Here is a 27985-nt window from a genome sequence, read left to right on the forward strand (position 1 = left end):
AATTCCTGGGCTTCAGTCATTTATTGTCTATTTATCAATTAAAATACGTTTCGATGTTTTCCACCATCATCAGTTTCTATGTGTAGCGTTGTTGCTACTTTAAGCTTTGGCAAAAATATATGCAATGGAATTGAAACACAGTCAGGAAAGTATGTACAATTATTTATAACTATTAAAAACAGACATCGCAGAAACTATTTAATAATGAGTGAGAGGTAGGTGTAACAAATGCAAATGAAACTTAAGTCAGTAAAAATACTAAAATAGTGGAAAAGCAAATCTAAAAGGATCTCCGGAGTTTGTAAAAAGCACCCGTTTATATTTAGAACCTAACAGCAATATTAAATGTGCTTTTCGTGGATTTATCCAATGAATCCGCTGTGGTCAAAAACAATTGACCAGAAGCACTGAGTTTCGGAATATTCTATTTTCATCGCGAGAAAGTGATTCTGGGATCGGCAAAATCTCGCAAAATAAAATTTATGGTTCTTGAAAAATCCGAAAATAACCCATGCACCAAAATACATTTTGTGAAAAACGAAACGTTCTCTTTGGTTTAATTTCAGAGTGCGAATGCATTATTTTTCTCGAGTATCATGTTGAGCCAGTAGCTAGCTGTTCCTGCAAAATTGCCCAGCGATATGGGCAAATATTTGCCGAACGTGATAATATAGAAGGATTTTGTAAAGTGTTAAGTTAAAACTTAAAATGCGGCCTTGCGGTCTTCATGCAGCATTTTTGCCTGAGCGTATTAATAAAATCGTTCAGTTTGGCAGGCATGAAGGTGATTAAACAGATGGACCTTTGATTACATTCAGCCAAACCAAACAATGAGTTTGTTACATTTTTCCGGTATTAATTAGAAAGAAAAACATTTCAGAACAATCGTCATGTTTGACCTTGGCATTAGTTAAACTGAGAAGCTATTAGTTAATACTGCTGGCTGTTTCCATTCAAGTATAACTGGTGTTAACTCTCATCAAAATAATGTCTTGGGTGGTACCTATCTACTTTCATATATTTTGATGTTTTTGTCCTTATACAAATAGAGTAATATCAAGCCAAATGTATATCTATTTAAGCCGGGTTATTATTTGTTTCCCGTTATCACAAATCCAGAATCATCATTGATATTATCAGGTCTGATAAGTTATGTTAAGACTAACTGATACTGATAACCTACATAATCTCTTGCAAATACCAATGACTAATTTTTAGGGTGCGGTATTTCCTGAAATTGAAGATGCTTAAGTACTGCAAATAATTTATATCCGATAATGCATGCATAACGGATAAAAACGCATATACGGTATATGTTTTACACATGAGGGCATACTACCAATCATTCTTAAATTCGCAAATAATACGGAATTGTGAACGAGGCTGTGAAGCTTATTACAGGAGAATTTAATCAGCCTCATGTACCTATCACATGTTTGAGACATTTATCCGTATTACTCACGCTTGCATTACCCGTAAGTGTGAGTAGGATTTCGATGATTCTCAGTTCGTATTCAGAAACTTCACTTTTCTGAATGAACTGTCTCTCTCAGAAATGCTGTAACCAGCGAAAGGATATTTTTGCATCCACTGTGCACTATGAGAAAGCCTTGGACCGAATTTCACCCGATATCCTTATTGAAATATAGGGATTTTTTTGCAAATGCAATTGCAGAAAAATCGCGTGAAAACTAAAAACATTTCTAAAATGATGTTTGTTATTAAAAGTAGGCCTGCGTAACACTGTGTTGAGTTGCACTTTTGAGTTGTTGCCGCTCTCTGAGTTAATGCGCTATAACACATCGGTGAATGAGTCATAACTCATTTATTAAAGCGGATTAAAGCTGTACGAAACCCTAGACTGGAATTTTAACATTCGGAGTATCATTTTTTCAGCAACGGAACTGAGTTACTGAGTACCAAGCTATTTGCGCAGCACTGCTCCAACACCTAAAAATGCACTGAGTTACCTTTTCCTGGCTTTTGTCTAAAACGAGAAAAATCGGAAATTTTTAAGAAACTTTAAAATTCTTCAGAGCGATGAGATTTTCAAGGAGTTTTCCAAATAGTTGATCATATGCCTTTGCTTTCTCTGATCGTTTTTTGGAAAATTAATTTTATCGAGAAAAAAACAAGATAACTAATCCTAAATTTGAAAGTGGAAAAGGATGTCAATACTTTTTACGAAACGACGAAGGAGGCGAGTGTTGTAATAAAATTTATTTTAAGATTTTTCGCGGAAAATATAGTTAGATTGTCAGTATTTTTACGTAAAACATTACTTAGAAGAAACAGTAACTTTGCTAAAACTGGAAAATTCTGAAATTTTGAAAAAACTAAAAATATTGTTAATAAATGGCCCTTAAAATAAATCGAAGAATAACTTGCCAAAAAAGTAAATTTTTTGCCAGCACCGGGACTGAATTACTGCGCCGGTGCGTTGGGTTGACACACAAAGCCAGTCGCGCAGCACTGCTCCAAAAATTTCACTAAGTTACCCAGGCCTTATAAAAAGTGCGTCCTTTAAGCCTCTATCCGGTATTGACAACTGGAGGATTGCAGTTGAATCGGCTCTCTAAATATGAGCCAATTTCTAAGAGAGGTTTTTGAAACTTGTATTATTTTAGAATTTTTTTTATGTTGCGTGAAAGCCAAAACATTTCTGGAATAATGTTTGAAATAAAAAAGTGCATCCTTTAAACCTCTATCCGGTAATGGCAACTAAAGCCTTCCAGTTCAATCGGTTCTCTCAATATGAGCCAAATTCTAAGAGCGGTTTTTAAGGCGTGCACTATTTTCGATTTTTTAAATTTTGCGTGAAAGCCAAATCATTTCTGATATAATGTTTGGTATAAAAAAATCCGTCCTTTAAGCCTCTATCCCGTAATGACAACTAGAGCGTTGCAGTTGCGTTGCAAATCGGTTTTCAAGTCTAGCATTATTTAGTGTTTTAATACACATCATAGAAGAATAGGTTCAATTCTTGTGATCCGCTAATTCGGTTTTTTTATAACCCGGTGCTTCTTGATTTTTAATGATTTGATTGAGAGTGCTCGGGAACTTTTCAATTAAATGAGAACAATCCACTGCAAAGAGAACCTTAATTTGAAGTTGATACTTGTGATATATGATGGTTCAATGTCTATTGCTGTACGAAGTGTAGTCGGAGACTCTGAAGGTCAGGATGTTGAACCAACTGGAGGCATTCGAAATGTGACTCCACAGAACGAACTATGCTTCATATTCTATGGACAAATGTTGTAAACGAGGCAACTGAACAAGCAAACATCGAATGGCAACTATTAGCTACCATAAAATTCCGAAAGACATCATATACCGGGCATGTTTTGAGAAGTGATAAAGATCGTCATCTAAATTTTATACTCTTTTATATTATATACTTTTTTGAAGTTCACCCAACTTTAAGAAAATCGCACTCAAAAAGAAAACGAATAAAACTGTTGTTGCAACTTCAACCATCATTTAGGTGGAGCCAACTTTTAGGCTTATTTATTTCGATAATCTTCTATTTCAACTATTTTTTTGAAATCTGCAATAGACTAAATAATTAGGACCCAACCATTGCAATGAGAGCCCATTATTTATCCATTGCGGAAACGTTTTATAATTTACCCTGCTAGAACGGTCACAGATTTGAAACAACCGCAAGAAACTAAAAATGTTCCCAATTGAACGGGTAATTTATTTTCGGTTAAAAAACGGCCAGAAGAAACGCTACACGAAAAAAATGTTAATGTGCAAGTGTTCCGAAGCTGATTACCTATTTCGCTGTGTATTTAAATAAAATTTATTGCAAATTTTGAAAACATTTTTGTCTGTTGGATTCACATAGGAGGTCACTATGCCTTGTGGCAATTTTTGCTTAAAATATTTAAAATTTAACGGTTCTATAAATTTTTAAGAAGTCAATTTAGAACATCGGACTTCACGAGAGGCAAGAACCTTAAGCAAATTTGCAGGGACGACATAGTTATTATGTATCAGCAAAGCTTTGAAGAAGAATTTTAAATAATTATTATTTAAAAGTATCCGCTCTTAATGCGGGCAGAACAAGTAAGTTGAATGGAAAATTCCAATTTAGTCAAGAGAAATATTTTACCGCTTACCTGCTTTTTTTCGTCAGAAGAGCATTTAGCGCAATTTTACTTATATAAAATTATGAGTAACCGATTTCTTTTTCGACTCTCCGACATTCTTATCAAAATCAACCTCAACACTGCCGGAAAGTTCCGGGGAAAGAAAGGGATGTGACATCACAAAAGTTATTATTAAGAATCCTTCTATATTATTATTAAGAAGCTATTAAGAGAACATCGAAAAACTCGCAAGATCCGTAAGCTTGCAATCGAAGGATTATCGGACGTGGTGAATTATGGACGGATGGTTGGAAAGAATCCAATTAAATATCTCGAATTATTCTATTCTGCAGAGACTTGAATTGATTTTATCAACTGAATGTCTCAAATCAATTATCCACAGGGCGATGCAGATGATTACTTTCGCATTTATTGATATCAAAGGGAGATACGAGGCCTAGTATTCCCATAAATCGCGTGAATCCATAAAAAATGTGCTTAAAGGTCGCAGTATTAGAAAATGGAGATTGGGATTTCCATAGCATTCTGCTAAAAATGTCAGTATGAATTCGCTCAAATATTCCGAATTGCGACTAAGAAATGTGAGATATTAATAATCACTCGATTATAAAATAAATTCGAATATTTCATTACCCGAAATCTTTTTATTAAAAATTAGAATATTCATTTAAAACGCTTAAAATTGCTTTTAATACAGAGCCCTAATTATCACCGCCAGTTGAGTAACAATCAAATAAACTTGTACAAAGTGTGTTTAGAAAATTAAGTCGTTTCTTTAATTGAAATATACTGCAATAAATAAAATTCTTGTTATTCTTTGTGGCTGGTAATTTAAAACAAAATTTTACTAAATCCTGATCTCAGCTTCATGAGTCATCATAGCTAAGCAACATCGATTATTTCTCTAGAAAACACACTAATAAATAAATTAACAGGGCGTAGGTAATAAAACATCTCTCTAAACATAGTAAGTGTTAATTATCACTTACGCAATAAAGCATCTAAAGGAAAGAACAAACATACCACTTGTTTTTGCGACCACATACAATGTTATTCACCTGCACATGACTTAATTTTTTCCAATTAGTGACCTAATTTATTTTTGTTAAAGGTTTATTTCCTCTTATGAGCCATGCTGCCATGAATATACGTCCAGCATTGTTGACCATATACGAGACCCATTTCGTTCCATTAGGAGATCGGCTAAGGCCGGCTTTAAGTGGATTTCTTAGTGGGATTCTTCCGGGGTTGGATACAGGAACCGACCACTTTGATAGGTAGGAAGCGAACGCGAGAAAATGGGGCTAAGTTAGTAATAACGAATTTTGTTGTAGAACTAACAAATTATTAGAAGACGTTTGTGATGGGGTGGGACCGCCCTATTTCTATACCTGCATATGGCAATGTGTGGCAAATAACAGTCCTGTAAGATTGCCGGCGGTTACCTACGTTTTCGCTCATTATAGTCGAAAGTTGCCCATGGAGGACCAACTCTATTTAATGGGACATGATATTGGATTAATGGTATGGGCATTTTTCAGGAATGTGACACAATTAGCATGAATTTATTGTGATTATGATTGTAAAATTGATTATTTATAAATACTACTAGAGTAGCTTTAAATAAAGCAACACACTTGAAGATTGATGATTGATCGTGAAAAAAATCCTGAAAACGATTAAGAAAACTTTTTCTGCAATGTTTAGTTATAACATTTTTCATTGATTCATTTAAATTGTTTTAGTTCAAGCCTCACATAATAAATTGTTGCTATATTGAACTGGTATATTTTCGTTTCAGGTGTCAGGTTTATGTGCAGCAGTTCAAGATTCGAGCGTGCTGGTACAAAGGTCCGCTTTAGACCTGCTGATGGTGTGTTTTCCCATGCAAAACAAGCAACTTCTTTACGCTGACATGGTGCGTTTAGTCACCGCAGCCCTGTCCACAATACTAAGAAGGGACATGTCCCTAAATAGGTCTGTATTCATATCACATTTTATTAATACTGGGAAAGAGTCAAAAGTACTTCCCAATCAGCGTAACGCGCCTTAGCACAAGCTGATTAGGAAATAATGTCACAACATTGAATTTGAATTAGTCGACCTTGTTGATTATTGTAAATTACCGAAACGCTACTGGGTGATTCAAAATATTGCGTTATTGGGCTTGGCTGAGGAATGCAAAGATAGTGGATCACAAAAATATTCGAACACTCCGCGCTTAGTTGAATTTCTTAAACAGTACTAGAGTAACGCATTGAAAAATGTTTTAATAACAAACAAACCAATTGGAAAAAGAAGAATTTTATTTTACTACACTACAACAATATCGGATTTCTTCTAATAATATTAAAAATTCTTAAGTGGTATAAACAATTGATGCGCTTTTTCGCTGCAGTTAAGTAGGCATAGTTATATTCGGTGCAATGAAAATTTATTGCAAAAGAAAAGAACTAGAATTAAGTCTGGACTTAATTCCATTATATTAATAATAATAAAAAATCGCGGAAAAATTTAACGTAAAAAAGGTGCTGTAGTATTTAGTTATAAAAATGAGATTGTATTATTCACGTAGACCGTTCAAAGACGTTACATTCAAAATAAATGAGGCTTATACCGAAACGAGTAAAATAAAATCTTAAAGTTAGTGCCCCACAACTTCCAGTTAAAAGGAAAAAGTATCTGTTTACACTGTTCGCAGATGTATTCAGGCCAATGAATATTAAGCCTTGGCCTGTACTGAGTTTGGTAAAAAATAAGTGTTTTCGTCAACACAGGTCGAAGTTCAAGATGTTTGGGGTCGGATGGACCACAAATGTTGTGGGAAAAACCATATGAACTTCAAAATAAAAGTTTGTCTGCAACAGTAAAACACGGCGGGTGATCTCTTATGGTATGGGGGTGCATTGCCTCATTTGGTGTGGGCGAGTTAGTTTTTATTGATGGAAGCTTGGACAAAATGGGTTATTTAAAAATCTTAAAAACTAATTTGTTTCAAAGTGCGTCTAAAGTGGGAATAAGGGAGAATTTTGAATTCTATCAAGGCAATGATTATATGCATAGTGCCAGGATTGCCCAGGAATGGACGCTTTATAAATATCTCAAATCTCTCATACTACTCATAATATTACTGCAAAATTCAGTTGAAGCAAATTTGACTTGAAGAAGGCAAAGTAGATAGATTTTTTTCCAGAGTCATATTTTTTTCTGTCCGAACGTCGCACATCTGCGTTGGAATAAAAAGGTAGACCCACCAAATACTAATCGTTACTTTTGATTGTTCTTAATTAACAAAATGTAATAAATGTGCGAATACTTTTACAGATATAATTTTATTGATTAATTTGAAAGAGCTTTTTGAAAACAATTTATTTCCAAATTAATACAAACAATAGATTTAACTTGTAACCGAACCTTAACTATGACTTATGACTCTTAGACCGTATATGTTAAGACTGACTATCTTTAGACTGAGACTATCTGAGACTCAAATCTTGTGACTTCTGATCAAACATGTAATGACTGAATGCTCGTTACTGCTGTGGCTTCTTTTACAGTTAAATCGTGCTGATCATAGCAGAAGCGATACTACGTCTTATTTTGAAATAATAGTCGGCATAAGTGACCATATAATTATATTCAAACAATAAAAAAAAACATTTCATATTCGTGGAGAAATTCAACTAAACGCGGGGTGTCCGAATATTTTTGTAATTATCTGTAAATACATATGTATAGATAAAAAATTCCTTCCTAAAAGAAAATTTGCACTTTGCCGTTGAATTTGAAGAATTTTTATCTTGATGTAATAATTCCTTTCCTTAAAGTATAAATGATTGATGAAATAAAGGGGCCCTAATGCCGCTTCAACTTGAACGCTTAAGTTTCTGCCAAGAATGGCGCAAACTGATTATAGTCGAAAGTGTTTAAGATCGGTGCTCGTTTTCTTAGGTAAATTTGGCTTTCAATTGCCCTGAAACGTAAAATAGCGTGGAAAGAACAGATGTACTTACCCCGTTTTTCGGGGAGACTGTACTGTGCGTTCAGGAGGATTTTCAAGTTATTTCCGCCTAATTCAAAAGCCGGAAAAAGTCTCTGGAGGGTATCTAAATAGAGAACACACTTGAGTATTTCGTATCCGATCGCGCACTTTCTTTGTAGAAGAAACTTTATGGATTTTTTATGATAGAATTACATTTTTTCGAGTGCGATAACACTTGTCATTTATCAACGATTTTACAGGATTGTTAGTTTTAGTGGCCCCTCATCTCATGACAGATGGAACGAAATAAGATGTTTATCTCTGTTCTATAACGAAGGGTAAACAAGGATGCTGAACATACTCATGGCAAATGCCACTATAAAATACATAGTTACGTAGTCAAATAATATGCTGTTTTCTCTGTTCTATCACGAAGGGTAAACAAGGATGATAGATATATTAACGAGCAAATGCAACTATAATATGCATAGCGAAGTAGCCAAATAATTTATTGTCTCTATTCTATACGATGATAAGAGACAAGGATAAAGATAATAGAATGCTACTATAGAATTTAACATTTTTTAATTGGAAAATTATCGGATAATTACGACGTATTTCTGGCAAAGTAGTTGAAAATATCTCGTTTTTTATATTGATTGAATTGTATTGATGGGAAAAAGAAAGAGGGATGGCTATCCATCTTTTTTCCATGGCAAAAATCGAATCAATTTTGAGAAAACCTTAATGCTTTTCGGAGAAAAACGAGATAAATGTATCTTGTAATTTTGCGCGTAAGAGACTTCCAGATTGTCAATATTTTTAAGTGAAACTATAAAATAGATCGTTTTTGAGTAGAGTAAAGCAAGAAAAAAATTAAGTCAAAACGAAAAAACCACCTTTTTTTACAAACTCTACAGTCTTTAGAGAGTAACTAACTCGCTTATTCTGTTTGTTTTTTGATAAAAAGTTGTCTGATTTTTGTCCCAAATTTGAAGCTGGAGACGAATTACACAACTTTTTACAAAACGACGAAGGAGGCGAGCGTTATAATAAAATTAATTTTATAATTTTTCGCAGCAAATATCTTAAGATTGTCAGAAAATTGTAGACAATTGAGCGTTGAGACGAAAGAGTAACTTTACTAAAGGTGGAAAATTCTGAAAAAAACTAAAAATATTATTAATAAATGGCCGTTAAAATAAATCTAAAAGAAAAGGTTATTAACATTTTCCCAGCAAAGGAGCGAGTTACTGCGCCGATGCCTTGGGTTGAAGGTTGAAGCACCAAGACATTTGCGCATCACCAACACCTAAAAATTAATTGAGTTACCCAGGCCTAGCTCAATGTATTTCTGAGATATGAGCAAAATGTGTCGGGTTTGAAATTATGATCTTATCTTGTACGTTTTTGTCTAATACCCAAGTTTTCCCTTTTGTGTAAAAACAGCCACTATTTTCACACTAAAGTTCTATTTTGAGAGATAAATTTCATCGGGTTTTTACTTTTCTACCTAGGAAAATAAGAACGAGCGGTGTAGCTCTAATGTTTCCTGAGATATGAACCAAAAGGCGGCATCATGTTAGAGCCGATGGCCAATTTGTCGCGTAAAACTAAAAAACAAAAAATTTGCTGTTTGGGTTAAAACATCGAAAATTTCCGAAGTGATGTTTCGCTTGGTGAGTTGGTAATTTTCTGTCCAATGATGTAGAATTGAGCGGGCTAACACAATCTGTTGACACAGATATGCGCATAAAGAGATCGTTTCAGCTTGGACTGAAAAGGTTGCAACGCACTGAGTTTTTGAAACTATCAACTTTCGGTTAAGTCCATGTTTCTCATTTCCCATTGTTAATAAAGCTGCTTTCGGATCCGTATCAGTGTATTCACTTGTACACGGTTAATGATGCCACCAACCGAAAAGTTGTGATTATAGAAACATAAACAACAAAACATCCTACTGTATCATTTGCTTGCTAAGGACATTGTTTATTATTTTCAGACGCCTGTATTCGTGGCTTCTCCAAATCGAATCACAAAACATTCCTCTACTCCAAATCGATGGTGAACAAGCAGATGATATTCCTACAGCCCAAACGCATCCCATCGCTTACGACTTACTCAATGACGCAATTAAAGATATCCTGAAAAAGACCAGCACCAAAGTACCAATTGAAGTAAAATCTTATCGTCTATTGACGTCGTTGTTCGAAAAACCGCAAATTGGGCCAGTTATTCTTGATGGCATCCTGTACGATGTGTTTCGCACTTTGTATTTGTCTTGTTTGAACATGCAGAAGCATCGGAATCAAACGGGACGGTGTGTATCGTTTAATGGGGATTTGAAAAGTCTCAAAGCGTATGATATTGACTTGAATAAGCAATTTGTCAGCAAGAACTGCCAGGAGTTGGTGAAAAATGCCAATTTACTGTTCAACACCCTGCAAAGCTACTACTTATGGTCCTACATCGAGAAGCTCTATGAAGAAGCAGTCGCGAATATAAAGCGCTACAAATACAGAGACCGTTGCCAAGTGAATGATATAGGAAGTGGAACACCTTATATTCTGGAATTGTGCATTCTCACCGATTTTCTCTTGGACATAATCCCGATAGAGTCGTATGCGGACAGCACTTCAAGCATTCTCCCAAATCTGTTCAATAAAATTATCAAATCACTCAATGCACATGTGGGGGAATTGAATCACCATGAAATCTTCAAAAGCTTGGAATTGTGCACGAAAATTCTCGCGAAAATTCAACCGACTACGATGACCCAAATTCAAAAGCAAATAGAGGAAGAACGAATTGCAGCTGAATTATTAGAAAAATCTGCCTTAAATCAAGGCAAATGTGAAGATGGGGAACCGAGAACAATTGAGAAGAGCAAATCGGACTCAAAGATTAGCGAAAACCTAAACGGATTCGCTGATAAGCACGAGCTGACTGTGGATGACTTGGCTAGAGAAAGGTAATGCAATAAAACTCCTCAATCTACAGTATAATCTAATTTCCATTGATGCAATTTTAGGTCTTACAGCAACCAATTTTCAAAGAAAAAAGACAAATCCAGTCCCAAGATAGAAAAAAAGTCAAAAAATAAAAAATCCAAATCCAGCTCTAAATTATACGAGCTTAAGAACGACGACAATGACCAGTCAATAAGCTCGACCTCTGAAGTTGAAATGCCCGAAACGTCGTCCAAAGAAAATACGCCTCCTGCCCTATCAGTGACAACAAAATACGAGAACAAGCACTTTTTAAACTGTTTAGAGCAGTACAAGAAGTTCTTTGTCTCCTTTATCAAGTGCAAGATCTTGCCTGCTACAGTAATTACAGATTTTTTCGCATCCCTCGTTTACGACAAGCAACAAAGGAGCAAAGACTTGCAATTATTACTAGATCAGCGGCTTTCCAACGAAAAGCACCAATTTACACCAGTGGACTACTCGATGAAAATTCAAAGCGATTTAAAAGTTCCCAACATCAGTTCGGACGAAAATTCGAATTATGAACCTTCTATGAGCATAGCGGCTAATATTCTTTTGGAGTTTTGCACCTTTCCCAATCTCCTGACCGATTCGAACGAGAAGAAAATTCACAGTTGGCTTGAAGCTCTGATTGTGGTGGCCTGTTGCAAGGAAGCTTCCCGGGAAATTCAGCTCACTGCCATGAATACACTCTTAGAAATATGCAGTCTATCGAAGAATCAAAATTATTTGAAACTGTACGAAAGTGAGAAAAAAATTATTATAACTGGGATTTTGGAGTATGGGCATGTCTATTATGTCGAGGAGAATACGTTGAGCATTGAGGTAAGCACTCGTAGTGATAATGGTAAAATAACTGAACATGTGTGAAATGAACAAGGCGAAATCACAAAGGCCTGTATTAGAAAGAGAAGAAACACCTCGTATATAAGCAAAAGGGCTGAAGCTAGTGTGGTTTTTCTTATTCAAACACATACATTCGGGTATCTGCCTGGTCCCATTTATTTATTCGTGGACAAACACAAAATTGGCGAGTTCAACTACCGTTGGTGGCGCTGCAAAACGTCAAATTACTCGTTGTCGAGTGATAGCTGTGACTTGTCAGACTTATTTATTGAAGTTGATGACATTTATAACATAAAACAATACTTACATACTTTTCGATCTGCTTCTATTGCTTTAAAAGCTTGCAAAAGTTGATTAGAACAAAACAAATCAGAATCAGATGTAAACACCAATGTCAACAAAACAAGGTTTGCGAGGTCAAACGTCCAGACGCCCCTGGTGGCTAAAATTACACTACAAGCTAAGTAGTAATTTGACACTTGTTTTGTTGACATTGGTGATTACATCTGATTGTGATTTGTTTTGTTCTAATCAACTTTTGCATGCTTTTAAAGAAATAGAAACAGATCGAAAAGTGTGTATGTTTTTTTTTTATGTTATAAATGTCATCAACTCAATAAATAAACAAGTCTGACAAGTCTCAACTGTCATTCAGACAACGAGTAATTTGACGTTTCGCAGCGCCACCATCGCTAGTTGAAGTAGCGAATAGTGTCTAAAATAAGACGATTTACACTCACGTACAGGGTGTTACAAAATTGAAAAGCATTGGAATCTAGTAAAGTATAAGAGATATGAAGTCGGTTAAATAGAGCAAAGTTGTGCATTTTGAAACTTAACAAAATTATGATTTAAAGGTTTTCAGATATTTAAATATTGGACTTTTCTGCAGAATATCATACTTAACGTTCTATTATCAAAGACTGTTAGTACAGCCCTTATTTAAAATTAATTGTAATACCACGGACAAGATTTAGAGATCAGTATTCCCGAATTAAATCAAAATCCCCGAAGTTTTATTGGAAATAAACTAAAAAATAATCAATAACCATTAACTGTGTATCAATTTATACAGGGTGGTCCTCAATTAATGCGACAAAAGTATTGCATTTTAGACAAATTTGCCTTGTCGGAAAGTTAATAGTTTTCGAGATACAGGGTGTCACAGTGTAACTAATATTTTCCTTTATTTTTAATAGATTCTAAGCCAGTTTTACTATGACCATAAAAATTGTGTTTGGGAGTTTTTTAGATCGACAAATCCAAATTTTGTATTACGTAGCTTGTAGATCCTAGAGAGCGCTAGCTATAATAGTCTGGAGCCATCAGACTATTATGGCTCCATCAGGCATTATGGCATCATCATTAAACATCAGAATTTGAGTTTTAAAAGATCGCTTTTTTGCCATGTTTCGTTCTGCGATACTTTCTAAACAAAAAATGTGGACTTCACCACACCATCACCTTCTCTCACCTTTTTCGAGATATTTCAGATTGAAACCTATACTGATTTTTGAACGAAGTAATTCAAATTGGATCTCTAAATAAAAGAAATATTCTAAACAAATTTTCAATAAAGCAAAACTTAACAAACATTAAACAGTATTTATTTAGGCACCTTCAGAACTATTTTAAACTACTTTTTAAAATCAGCAAAGGTTTGGAAAATTAGTATTTCATAAAAACTGTTGAACCTAAATTACTCTTCGATTAATTTATTAATCTTAAATGCTTGCTGTATTGATAAAAAAAATGTTGTTTGGGAAATCATCTAGCATTTAAAATTATCTTGCGAATAATCAAAAACCATATCGCGCATTTCTCCATTTGAAAATAAATGTCAGGGCATTATCAACAAATTCAAAGTAAAAGTAGAAGGTAAAATATATTTTCTAGCATTTAACTGACTAGAGGTGTGCAAGGTTCCACCGTTGCGGTTCCACTTGTATTAGGTTTCAAAATGCGGTTCTAAAGTAACATGTTACTTTTTTATATAAACATGTTTTTATGTAACATGTTATTTTCAATTTTTTATTAAAAATTTGCAATGATAATGGTACAAACAGTGATGATTAATAATGATTTAGTTAAAGTAAAAGACTGATAATAAAATAGAATGGTGTAAATAAAATATACGCTTTGCATGCGAATATGTTTAAAAAGCTAATTTTCATTTAAAAATAAATTCATATTAAATAATTTTTTGGCGTATGCTTTTTCTAAGGTAGTTCTTCGCTCGTTTATGACAGTACCGTTGGAAAATAATCTCTCGCATGGACTAGAAGTACTAATTCACCTGTGTTTTTTGGTCCATTCCAATCCAATTTGAGTTCACACATCAACATCACTAGATGTTTCAATGTGAAATATTTCGAAAAGGGTCAGATATATCAACTTGAAACAAGTACACATTTTAGATATTTCCTAAATACTAGGAAATTTGAATTTGTCGTTCTAAAAAACTCCCGAAAACTGATTTTCATGGTCCTGGCAAAACTAGTTAAGAGTATGAAAAATAAAGGAAAATTTTGCGTATCTCGGAAATTAGTAACTTTCAGATAAGACAAATTTGCATAAAACGCAACATTTTTGTCTAAACTCTGTCAGTGAATTTTGTCACATTAGTTGTGGACCACTCTGTATATGTAAGTAGAAAACCTAAAATAATAACAAAAACATTAAATTTTGTTGGACATTTTCAGCGATCTAAATATTCAAAAATATTTCCGTTCTTAGTGCATCCCCACAGAGTAAAAAAGGAAAACATATAATTTGTGAATATTTCGTTTGCCTTGTTACTCAAAACAGTTTGAGCATTTGCTTATTGTTATGCTATTAATTACGTGTGTCTTATTAGGTCGTACCTACTCTCAAACTTATCTTAAATCTAAATACTTTTAAATCCGTTGTTACAGACAGTTTTTAACAATAAAAGATAAATATGATATTGCAAAGCATCGGGTAATATTTGAAGAAAAAGTACAATTTTATTACTGGCGTCCGTAGAATTCCAAAAACCGGTGTCAAGCATAGAGGCCTGTATTTGAAAAAATTAGTTGATGATGGTGACCCCCAAACGAAGTATTAAAATCTAAATCTGATTATATAATTTTGTAGAGAGAAAGAAAAATACAAATTAATTTCACCAAATTTCGGTTTTTTCGAATATTTCTGGAAGTAGGAGGAATTTCCCAATGATTACAACTGCATACATCCGTTTTTTTTTTTAATTTCTCAAGTTATACATTGATAGAGTACTAAAGCTTTCAGAGTGTAGTTTCGTTTTATTCGCGCTTACCTATTTAGTTTCTATAAAACACCTTCAAACTTCCAAGCTACAGAATATTTAGCGATTAATCAAACTTGGCCTTAAAATATTTAAGAGTTTAGTACTGAGCTAATAACTCGTAACATGAAACTTTCCAGGAAATGTCCAGAATATTGTGGACCCTTCTGGGGACAGTTAAAAACCAGAAGCAGCTAATGGTTTGTGTGACCCTCCTATACCAAATCCATAATACGTTCGATAACAAGCTTTTCGTTGAGAATGTGATTGGTCAATGTCTGTCTGATGAACATGTGACTGCGTCCTACATAAAACAGTTTTGTATGCTGTGGCATTTGGGTCGAGATCTTACTATCAAGCTGCCGCCAACTAAGAGCTGCACCAGAAGTTTCGACAGGTGACTAAGAAAATTGGGAGGATTAGCAATAGACTTATTTAAAAAAATATTTTATTGCAGGTCCTTGTTAAAGCTCCTGGATATGTTGCAATCTAAAGAAAAACCCGCTATTCAGTTGCTCGCTAACTCCTTTCTAACTCACAGTCTGTTGCAGAGCGACATTCCACGAATACTGAATCCCATTTTATTAAAACTGCTCGCTACTAACACAGCAAGGGTTTCAATTAGACACGTGAACATCCAGGATGGAGACGTCCAAAACGAACAGACTGACCAAGACAATCAGAAATTGGAAGAATCTCAAACAAAAAAAATTTACGCGGTCAGCAACGTTAATGGTAAGACAGCTTTTTAAATTGAAATCCTTACAAAAATCACTTTTTATAGGCAACGTGATGTACCATGTGACCGACAGTCCCAGACCGAAATCGCCCAAAAAGAAGTGGTTTACTTTCTCGAAAACCGGAAAAAAATATGCATCGGCTATCAATATGGCAACCATCCTGATGGAAGACACCAACAGCATCGTGACCAAGAAAAACAAGAACTTCAAAGAATACACTGTATTGCCCGTTTTAGACCCACAGGCGAAAGGAAATGTTAAGTTAATCATCAACCCTCTAAGCGTCAAGGAAATCTACCCGATAGGGTTGGAAGGTTCATATGCTCGGAAGACTTCGCACAGCTCTTTAGAAAGTTTGTCGAGCAACGACAATACTATCAGTAATGATGATTCAATCGACAGGAAAATATACGGGAAATCAGAATCATTGCCGGGTATGTAATTTTAAACGCTTAGGCCAGGTTTAAACACTGATAACTGCCAAGACAATTACTTGATCAGGTACCAGATAAAAATGTCTTGTTTCATCCCAACTTATGTGTGAGATAACAAACACACTGCATTGGTGACGTTTTTCCAGCGAAAGGAAGCCTGGAAAAGTTAATGTCTAAAATTAAATGCTGGATTTAGTCCACATTGGAAGCAGAAGAATTGAAAAATGAAAATACGTTCCATATGGCAGACGCGGATTCATGTTTTCAAAACCTTTTTGTTGCCCATTTTGCCTCAAAATCATTTTCCTTTAAAAACACGAATTTTTTCGTCACGTTTTCTATTACTAAGTTTCTCTTACACTTGTAGACTGCGTCCAGTTAACTTCGTTAATCGATTCAGAATATTTTTTTTTTTGATAAAAGAAGTAATATTTGCGTATGGCACTAAAGAGTCACAGCTTCACATCCAAAGAGCTGCAGATTGCCGACCCGCTCTAGGTAATAGCTCTTTCTATCAAGAATAGAATTTGTCTCTATTGTGAAACCAGAACAGTTTTATTACTCTATATCAGAAGACGTGAGGAAATTCTGTCTTTTTGAAAGAAAACATTTTGAGGCAAAATACCCAACAAAAAAGTTTTGAAGTATGAAGGAGTGAAAATTTAGTTAACACCCTTCTTAGGCGAAACCATCTCTTAAATTCTGCATCGTCCAAAGTGCTAAAATGGTCCACATGTCTTTTATTGCACTCTTGTATTATATGGTTTTCGACTCATTAGATTTTCAAATTTGTTAACTGCTTTTGCTAGAAAAATTTCCCCGAAAACGTCAGTAAACTCCAATGTAGTAGCAGAATAATTTATCTGCCAAATACGCAAGGTATCAGCCGATTTGTATTCGTCATAGCGTGAACATTTGCTTGTCTTTTTGCTCCGCTTGTTATCCGCCAGATTTCGTTATCAGAAAGTGAATTATCGGCCCTTAAACTTCTCATTAAAATAGTAAAAATTGGATATTTGCAGGTGATCGTGATAGTGGCTACGATTCCTTGAACCAGCAAAGAAAACAGTCGGAAATCCTCAGCGCTTTAGTGGACAATGGCAAAAAGGCCCTTCTAGAGAGCATGGAGCCGATATCGAATGGAATAAAAACAGTGAAACTGCCAAAATCCCGAAGTTTTGACGAAAAAAGCAACATCAAGCCAGACGAAAATTCTCTGGTTCAAAGTTGGTCGTATTGCATCTCGGATTCAGCTAATTTACATGGAGAACTCGAGCTGAGCAAGAGCGCAGAAGAGTTCTTTAGAGGCAAAGATAAGGAATATGCAATAGTGACGGGAATTCTTAATAAAATTCTGGATGATGTATGCCAGAAAGTAGATGGCGATAGTTTGGATCCTGATATTCCACATTTTTCAAGCAGACCAAGCGACCTGGACTTGAGAAATAAAATCAACACGTCCAATTCAAAAAACTTTGTTTTATACCCGATACATTCGCACATATGTTTATACTATGAGCTCTTTGATTCGAATCAAGTGATGTATGCTTTACATACTCTGAAACATTGCATCCTGTGTAACCCGCAGCTTTTCATTAAATGCTCAGCCACCAGCGGGATTAAGAACATGAAAAATAATGACATTCTCTACCTGTTAGCCAGGCACAGGAAAAGTCTTTTAGGACAAGGGTTTAATGGCGAATTGACCACCGAACATATCAACTTTTACAGAGGCTACATGTTCTTGGATGTCATTTTATCGGTGTGTCTGAACTATGCTCGAACGTTTTTTCCATTTTTGGACGACTCAAGTCCAATGCCAGACGAAATGGAAACCAACATTAAAATCCAATTAGAGGCCTTAGACATTTTGAACACGATAGTAAAAAATCTGATCACGATGATCGAGGAAAACTGCAATAAAGGATTTTCTAGTTATATTGCTGATCTGTTGGTCAAGTGTAAAATACAGAAGACTTTACTGCACTGCTTGCTGACTTCTGTAAGAAATTTCGACGAAGATATGACTTTTGCTGAGGATATTTTACTGTTTAATAACTTTCAACTATGCAACTCGGAAAACAGAATGGGAGAACATGTGGAGGCGTTCCAAATCCAACTCTTAAGGCAAGTTTTTGGGTATGTCGCTTCTCGATTGATATTAAGTTATTTTTTCATCTGCAGGTTAATTCATTCTTTGATAATACTGGAACACTCGGTGTTCCCTTCAACAAAACCGACAGAACAGGCAACGCCCGAACCTAGTGGAGGGTCCATTAATGGAGAACACCTTAATTATACGCCCACTGTTTTGATACCCAAGCAAGCCATTTTTCTATCAGCTATTTTAAGCGCGCTGAGGAACGAAAATATGCGAAGCATGCATGAGAAGTGGCTGAATATGGTTACTTGTTGTCTGCCATATTTCGGAGATAATTTGAAGCAAATTTCCATTAGTGTGATTCATCAGGTAATGTTATTCAAAGTTGCGATTAAAGATATTCAACTTCTGCATAAGAATAGTTTTGTGTCAAAGCTATTTTGCTGGTTAGAAAAAATGCTGTTCGTCCCGGACCTTTTTCTCAGAAGCTAAGATCAAAACAGCACTTTCAAATTTCGCATTTCATACATTACAGGATATTCTACTGTTGACTGATTTAAAATAGGATAAAATGTTCAATCAATTTTCTGAAGATTACGATTTCTGGCAATATTTAAGGTACGGTTTCGGTGGTGCGATTGGAGATTGCGACTGGGTGCTGCGTTTAACTCTATCTTATAGAGAATTTCATCATAACGAACAAACTTATAAGTACATATACATTTTTCTCCAAAATGCATACTTCCCGAGTTATATGTGATTGTTTCCGAAAAAAGCGCGATTTGCCCAATTTTTTTTCTATTTTTCGTTGTTGAATGCCTCGATATTTTGAATACGTATAGGTACTATTCCCGAGCGCTTGCAAAAGTGATCTAAGTGATCTAATCTGTAACCCTCCTGGCCTAGATTTACTTAAAAAGGCTCCAAGCCTGCAAAAAAAAGTATTGAATGTTATTTATTGATGCAAAAAACCAGTCTTGATCCATTCTGTATTTGTAGGGGTCTTGGGAATCAAAGATTGAACAGCAATAAATCAAATTTAATAAGACAAATAATAATAATAAAATGTTTGTAGATTTGCAACAATATCGAAGAAATCGCCACAAACTACAAAAAAACCGATTTAGATGACTTTGAATTAAGCGCCGACTACACAGTGACCCAACTAGAATCTCTAACGATTTTGTGCCATTACTGTCTTTTGGATGCTTCGCAAACAGTTAACCAAAACGTTCCTGCTTCCACATCGACTTCCGCTGTCTCAAACCCGGGGGAAATTCTAAATAATTTAGTAAATGTGTTTTTCTCGCCGTTGAGTTCCGATATAAATTTTTCCGCTAAACAAAACTCGGATCATTATCAGAACGCCCGCAAAACCATACTGAGTCACATGCCAAGGATTATATCCAGTGTGGCAAAGTTATGGCAAACTGTTGTTGGTATGTAAGCAATCCAAATACGTAAATATCCTTACTGAGGAAAATTGTGAATTTTTTTCAGCAATGGAGATTGAGTTTAATAGTGTTTATGGCAACTCAAAGGTGGTAAAACAGCAACTTTTGGAATTTTTGAGTCCAATAGCTGTGCATCATGGGGCCAGTTTTCTGTCCGCAGTAGCGGTCGCTTGGTATGAGCGAAGAAACCCATTTACTAGTGTTAAAGCTGTAAGTTTCTTTTTTTTGTATAGATTTATAGTTTATGGGCAATGAACTTCGTTTCAGGTGTTACCAGAACCTAACGCCGGCCAAAACAACCTAGTATACCTAATATCCGCCATTAGAGTAATTCCCTTAGATAATTTAGTACAAACTGTGACTGCTGTGATAAAACACCCTCCTCCTTGTGAAGGTCTTAGTTCCGATATTTGCCTAGACGTATCAATTTTAGAGTTATTTTATTGGTAAGAATCGCTGAAATGTTCGCATTGAAAGTCATTGATTTGGTTTTATTTTGCAGTTACATGCGTAATGCATCCGCTACCCAACTCTCAGAAGCTTGGAGCTCCTTGTTGGCACTCATCAGAGAAGTGAACGTTCTGAGTCCATCTGCGCAGTTCTTATTAGCAGCCATCCTGCACGAAATGATGATTAAGTGCTGCCCATTAGAGGAGAAGAAAGACCAGAAGGATCTTCAAGATGTAACAACTAAGGTTTGTTTTAAAGTTTCATGATAAATAATTGGAAAATTATTTTTTGGCTAATTTTAGCTTATCGACTGTGTGTCCCAAGTTTGCGGTTCCTGCCTCGAGCAGACCACTTGGCTGCGACGCAATTTTGCTGTTCGCGAACAGGATGAAGATTCCACCCCTGAAAATAGCATAACAAACGGAGCTCCTTCGAGTGATTTAATTTACAACTCCAGTCATAGCGTGCAAGCACAATTAGTAAGAAAGCTGGCAATTTCCTGGTTGAAATTTATTTAATGTTGTTTGTAGACATTGTCAGAAATCTTGGCCCCAATCCTGGACATTTGTTTTGGATCATCCGAAAAGGACAAAGTGAACAATATTCTGGCCTCTTTAATGTGCAACATCGTGCCCTATCTTAAGACACACACAGTCAAGAATATGCACAGTTTTAACGCCTGTTCGAAACTTTTATCCAGTCTAAGCAGCTACCAATATACTCGCAAAGCTTGGAAAAAGGACGTATTTGACTTGCTCCTGGACAATAGTCTCTTTCAGATGGATTATGCCTGCTTGAAGTACTGGAGGATAATTGTAGATAATTTGATGACTCATGACAATACGACATTCAGGGATTTGATGAGTAAGAAGTGATTTCCAGGTAGTTTTTTTTTTACTTAAATGCAACTATCTCTTAGATCGAGTATCAATGACCCAAAGTGGAACTTTGGGAATATTCTCTTCAAGGGAACAAGAGTATGAGCAGAAGGCACAACTTTTGAAAAGACTGGCCTACGTAATATTCTGTAGTGAAATTGACCAATATGCCAAGTATATGCCTGAAATTCAAGGTAGTTTTGCCAATACTATAATTACAATAATTGGAAATGCTAATTGTGTGAACTATTTTCTAGAACAATTAACTTCAAGCTTGAGACTGAACGTTCCTGGAATCCAAGCCCAGGTTTTTATGTGTTTCCGAGTTATCCTGATTCGAATGAGCCCCATGCAAGTGACCAGTCTTTGGCCAATCATAATCAGTGAAATGCTACAAGTATTCCTACAGATCGAACAGGAACTTAGTACCGACACCGAAGAATTCAAGTAAGTGAAATTTATTCAATTATTTGACTGTTTTGGACTTAACAGATTTTAAGATTGGTAGGTGATAGTATTTAACTGTTAAAATCGTTTGTCTAATAAGCCAAAGTAATTTGTTTTCGTTGAATGATTCAATTTTCGACCTAAAAACATGTATTTGAGTTACTGATATTAAATGTGCATTTAATGCAATGTATGTGCAGTCTGAGTTAAGTAGTATTAGGATACTGTTTGCAACTACTAAACTCTTCATGAATTTGGCCAAAAACTAGCTCGGGTTTAGTCAAATGCTTATCCGGCAAGCAGCAGTGGAAATCTCCTCAATTTCTCGTTTTGGCCAAAAGTTGAAGCATTTTGTACATGTAACATTTGTTTAATAATTCTTAACCATAATATTTGTTTTGTGCTTTACGCTGGGTTTGCTGGTTTCTACAGGACAAATAACAGGTAAATAATATTCGTTTTGTTATTTTCCCCATCTTTGCAGAGCATGCTCAAGCGCTTTTATCCTTTATGTTTTACTTTTCCATACAAGCTAATTTTTCTAAACGTTGCACGACTACTAATAGGTACAACCTTTTTCTTGTCTGTCCACTTGTACTTTATTACATTTTTCCATGTTTCATGTGTTTTACTTTTGATTCAGTTACGTTGATTATTTTTCTATTTACATGGAAAACACTCAATCGGATTGTTTCACATATAGCTCTCACATCAAATTGCTGTCTTCATTGGACGCAAGTTGGACCACTAACAGTAGCAATGGATTACATGCCTTGGGCCATCCCCATTGGCTTCGATTACAACTGGCAACAGGAAAACTTTTGGATCTAGCACTTCTGTTACCCGCTACCACTTTGCCGCAATTTCAAATGTAAGTAAATTGAAACAAGTGGGTTTTTCGGGTTTTTAGGCCGTCGTTCGGTAGAATTTCTTCTTGACGTTTCGCAAGCACGTGTGGCTTGCATCTTCAGAAGTGGTTTGCTTGAACGCTTACACTGTTCTGATCACGTACATTTACACTGTATCAGAACAACACATCATCAGAATAGTGTAAGCGTTCAAGCAAACCACTTCTGAAGATGCAGGCCACACGTGCTTGCGAAACGTCAAGAAGAAATTCTCCCGAACGACGGCCTAAAAACCCGAAAAACCCACTTGTTTCAAGGAATGGCCTCGAAAGTCTATCTCTTTTGTAAGTAAATTGTACATTTAAATTTTTACTTAACTAGTAAGCGCCAAAACTTTAAAATACTCCAAAAATTTCAAACAATCCACCGGGAAACGGCTTGAACAACAGGAATTTTTAACTGTTTTTTTTTTACAAATTTTTGCTAACAAGTTATAATTTTCAGGTTTTTGCAAATGCATGAGAATGAAGACTGTTTTACCCAAATTTGAAAAAAAAATAAACACTCGAAAATTCGCTGTTTTCAAGTAGTGCTGATTTGCTAGCATATAGGAAGCGCGGGTTTGAGACTGGATTAAATACTCCTTTTATTCTCTTAAGAAGCGTGGACCCGTAGTACATTTTTAGAAAATAAAAAATGTTTAATCCTGTCCCAAACCCGCGCTCCCAATATGCTGGCAAATCAGCACTATTAGACTTGAAAAAAGCGAACTTGAGTGTTTCTTTTTTGCAAATTTGGGTAAGACAATCTCCATTCTCATGTATTTGCAAAATCCTGAGAATTGGTAGCTCTTTTTAGCAAAAATTTGAAATAAAAAACGGTTAAAAATTCGTATTATTCAAGCCGTTTCCCGGTGGATCGAAGATAAGTAATCGGTTTGAAATTCTGGACTGTTTTCTTTGCAAATTTTGACAAAAACATGTACCATTATTATGTCATAGAGAAAACCTGTGAATTATAATTGGTTTTACAAAAATAAAAATAAAACAGTTAAGAATTTGTGTTATTCAAGTCCAACAGTTGTCATTGCAAGCATAATTGGATAGCGGGTTTGGGACTGCATTAAACATTTTTTTATTCACTAAACATGTCCAACGGGCCGACGTTTCTTACAAAATAAAAGAAGAATTTAATCCAATCCCAAACCCGCTATCCGACTATGCTTGCAATGAGAACTATCGGACTTGAATAACACAAATTCTTAACTGGTTTTTTTTAGTTTCGTAAAAACAATTGTAATTCTCAGGTCTTTGCAAGACATGATAATTGCACATTTTTGCCAACATTTGCAAAGAAAACAGTTCAGAATTCAAACCGATTACACTTATCTTCTATTTACCGGGAAACGGCTTGAACAACACAATTTTTTAACTATTTCTTATTAACAAATTGTTTCTAAAAAGAGTTACCAATTCTTAGGTTGTTGCAAATGCTGAAAATGATGACTATTTTACCCAAATTTGCAAAAAAAAAACACGCAAGAATTCGCTTTTTTCAAATCTAATAGTGCTGATTTGCATATTAGGAGCGAGGGTTTGGGATTGGATTAAAAACTCCTTTGATTCTCTAAGAAGCATCGAACCGTAGGGCAGTTTTAGAGAATACAAACGTTTTTAATCCAGTCTCAAACCCGCTATCCAAATATGCTTTCAAATGAGGACAATTAGACTTGAATAACCCAAATTATTCACTGTTTTTTTTATTTTCCTAAAAACAACATAAAACTGAACTAAGATTTGCATATCTGAGACGGTTCTTTGGAGACAAGTTTGAGATGAGATTGATGTAAAAATACAAAGTCGCCCAAAATATTTTCAAAGTTTGCAAATTTGTTGTGAACCAATGAACGGTTTAATCGGAACCAAATCCGCTCAGTAGGCAAATAAGTAGTAGGCTGATGCTTCTTGTATTGAATGACTGGAACACAAATTTCCATATCTGTAGCGCTTCTTTAGCGAAAAGTTTCAGATGAGCTTAATATAAAAAGACAAAGCCGCCCAGAATATTCCCAAGTTTAAAAATTAACTACGAAGGAATTAAAAGCTCAATCCATGCCAAATCCGCCCTACGAGTCAGTTGATAAATATGGGACTCAAAATTCTACATGTACATGCCAACCAGGGGCAAAGCAGTGCTAAACTTACCGAAAGCTGCGTAGTGCCACCTTTAAAGAAAGAAGAAAATGTGTTTAGTACATCAGGAAATCTCTCCAAAGCCAAACTTATTTGAAATTAGTAAAGCAAAGGGAGAGTAATATAAAGAATCTATAAAACTTCAGTTGCTTGTCGGAAAACTAAACTCAGTTCAAGCTATAAGACTTATAGATTAGATATCATTCTTACCCGCTTTCTGCAAGCTGGTGCCCCATTTTCCATTTTCTACCCATTAATCTTCAACAAGTTCACTACACTTTCACAAACTACCGCGCTTGCCATAAGGGCCACAATGATTCTATATTTCCTCTCTAATAACTCGATTCACACTACAAATAATGATCGACCAATTTCGAACACTGTCGGTAGCAAACTGAATATACATCTTTTCGAAAAAAGACACCGAAGTACAGAATAAACATAATTATTTAATCATTTGCGGGTTCGCCCTTTGGATGAATCATGCTTTACTGGCAGTTCGATTTCAGTTTGTTTATTGTTGACATTTTTGTAAAAAGTGCGTGTTCGCATTGCAATATTTGCACAGGCAAATTTCACGTGCCAACTAAACGAAAAACGCTCCAAATGCCGATATTTCACTGATTTAATTTTAGTTTTAATAAGTTAGATTCATTTATAATTTCACTCAGCTGCAGCGCTTAATGCACAACAAGCCAAAACTAAAATTAATAACTGAAGTAATTTTGCTCTTCTAACAATATCGACTAAACCAAAAAACCCCGAAGAAATCACTTAAAAATTAAACTGTTGCTCAATTTTCGCGCGATGCTAATTAAGAAAGGCAAAAAATTAAAGTTACTATGATTTAGAAGTGGAAATCGATGGAATCCATTTCCACCTTCTAGTCTTGTTTGATTTCTTGTTCGGATGATACCGATGAAATGATTCTCTTTATTACTAAGGAAATGGAGTTAGTAGTATAAAAACTCCTTTTATTCTCTAAGAATGACCGTCGTTTCGACTATTTCGAGATAATGTAAGGAAATTTTCACACAGTTAATGCCTTCATTTTCATGCGGGTCGAGGATAAGGAACCGATTAGAATTCTGGACATTCTGGCGTTTTCTTTGCAAATTTTGGTAAAAATAAATTCAATTATCATGTGATTGCAAACACTTTAGAATTGTAATTGTTTTTACCAAAATACAGCGAATAATTTGGGTTGTTCTAGTCAATAGTTCTCATTTTGATAAGAGAAACTAAAATAACTAAAACTCTGATATCGTAGAAATAATCTGGTCAAAATAATCCCAGGAATGAAAAGTCGCAATATATATTTAAATTTTAGGTACCGATGGGCATTTGTCGGAGACGATTTGATACACAAATCCGAACCCAACAGTCAAGTATCATTCACCCCGCATGTAGTGCGAATAGCCGAACTTATGGACCGCAAGTTTACCGACACACAAATAGATGTTTTACCAATGAAGCGCAATGAGCTGCTCCTCACTATGAACTCTATAACGCAACTAAAGGACTTGCATAGTTTTTTCAAAACGTTGAGCTCCTGCTCGAACCGACACAGAACCGAGTGTAGCAAATCGATTGCTAGCGACAATCTGTTTACAGATAGGCAATCAGATAAGAAGCTCGATATGATTCTGGAGAAGATTGATAAGGTGGTAGAAAGTGACTTTCTGGATAAAATTCCGAGGTAAAAACGGCTTCAGTGATTTAAGAGCTGCATGGAAATGTAAGTTGGAGGATTCGGTAAAGTCATAGCCACAAGGAAAACGTGTTATCACTTGAACAATATGATGATGAATCTCTTGCTTTGTTTCGTAGAAACTCACAATATTTAGGCATCCTTACACGCGTCCAAGAGCTCTCTATTTTCAGAGAGGCAACCTTATTAACAGGGTTATTGGATATTCCTATAAAGATGATAATTAATGAGACACCTTCAATATTCCGTATCAACTCAGCGTAAAAAGCATACATTATATAAAAAATTTGGCATAAGAAGAGCTGGGAGAACAACTAGTACACTCCCAAATTTCTCTGACTGACCAATTCTATTTGAACTAGTTTTCAGCGAATTATAATACTGATGTTTTGCTTCGAACGTACACATTTGATTGTCTCATTAGGTATATTGCTGCGCCACCCTGTATAGATTGTAAAAGCACAAGGCAATCGAACCAATATTGTTGCATCGCAATTTTTCCGAATCATTATTGTAAAAAAGAAGTATACTTTTGGGCCTTTGAATTCATAGCTGACTGACGTTGATCAATAGGTTGTTTTTATTAATTTGCCCAAAGAAATCAGTATTAAATTATTAAATGCCACGCATTTATATAGAATGTGTAATAATGTAACATAGCAACTAGAAAATGATTTTTTAATAAACTACCTGTGTTACATGTCTCGTTGTAAACAGGATGATTCAAAAAATGTTTCATCGCCTTTAAGTGGGATTTATTAGATAGCAAACCGGACAGACCCACATATGTTTATATAGAAATGTTCAATTGGTCATAAATTCTACTCTACGAATGTGTAAAAAGAGTTCACTCGCATCAAAAATAAATAAGTTTAATAAATGTAACTTTTCGATTTTTAGAATCTCAAACCAAAACCCCTTAACTACTAACATCTGTCCGGTTATATTACTTAATTTCAATCTCCTTTGAGCCATTAGCGGCATTGTCAATTATATTATTCTTATCAATGAGAATCCCCTTAATGACCACTTTTTGAATCGTCCTATACAAATGTTTGCAGTTGAATCAGTCTGATCATAACATTTGAGCATTAGTTGAGTTCCGCGAACTCTGTTGTGTAAATTTCAAAATATTTCTTTAAAATAATTTTTTTTAATTTATTTTATATTAGCTAATGTTTTAAGGTCGATTAAACACGGCATTTGTTACCCTTGAGCAAGGAGCACAAGTGCATTACTTATTTATTGTACACTTATGTATTAGTTAATGTTCTTGGAGTTCCAACCAATATTCCCATTTATTAGCCTTGCGTAAGGAACATAGGTGCAATTTTACTACAAATGTAAACATTTATATATAAAAATGTGATTTTATATTGTGATGTAAAAAATCAGGCTTTATTGCCTTGGTTATTATTTGTTGTAATTATTTAAAGTGAATAAATATGTTTTGGTAAACACGTTTTTTTCTGGAAATTCCAAAAGATAGATAAGTTCTATATTGTTGA

At 35.1% G+C, this 27985-nt stretch overlaps 1 protein-coding gene across 2 annotated transcripts; it reads left to right on the forward strand.

The window, feature by feature from the left end:
- Positions 1 to 5229: 5229 nt before the first annotated feature.
- LOC125505313 (protein dopey-1 homolog) lies at positions 5230 to 27935 on the forward strand (the record flags this gene model as incomplete). 2 transcript variants are annotated; one of them, XM_048668881.1, is given in 21 exon segments in its annotated part: positions 5230 to 5395; positions 5453 to 5642; positions 5920 to 6095; positions 10103 to 11071; positions 11132 to 11915; positions 15363 to 15619; positions 15680 to 15957; positions 16007 to 16396; positions 17419 to 18523; positions 18581 to 18866; positions 19573 to 19936; positions 19998 to 20161; positions 20219 to 20397; positions 20454 to 20646; positions 20704 to 20880; positions 20932 to 21265; positions 21321 to 21473; positions 21537 to 21726; positions 22159 to 22170; positions 22430 to 22597; positions 26097 to 27935. In XM_048668881.1, coding segments are annotated over 21 exon segments (6908 nt in total), but the record flags the coding sequence as incomplete, so codon positions are not given.
- Between the last annotated feature and the right edge of the window lie 50 nt (positions 27936 to 27985).

The sequence above is a fragment of the Dendroctonus ponderosae genome, unplaced genomic scaffold, assembly GCF_020466585.1.
Source record: "Dendroctonus ponderosae isolate FM_Combo_2020 unplaced genomic scaffold, Dpon_F_20191213v2 Dpon_F_20191213_8, whole genome shotgun sequence".
In the NCBI taxonomy this organism is placed as follows: domain Eukaryota; kingdom Metazoa; phylum Arthropoda; class Insecta; order Coleoptera; family Curculionidae; genus Dendroctonus; species Dendroctonus ponderosae.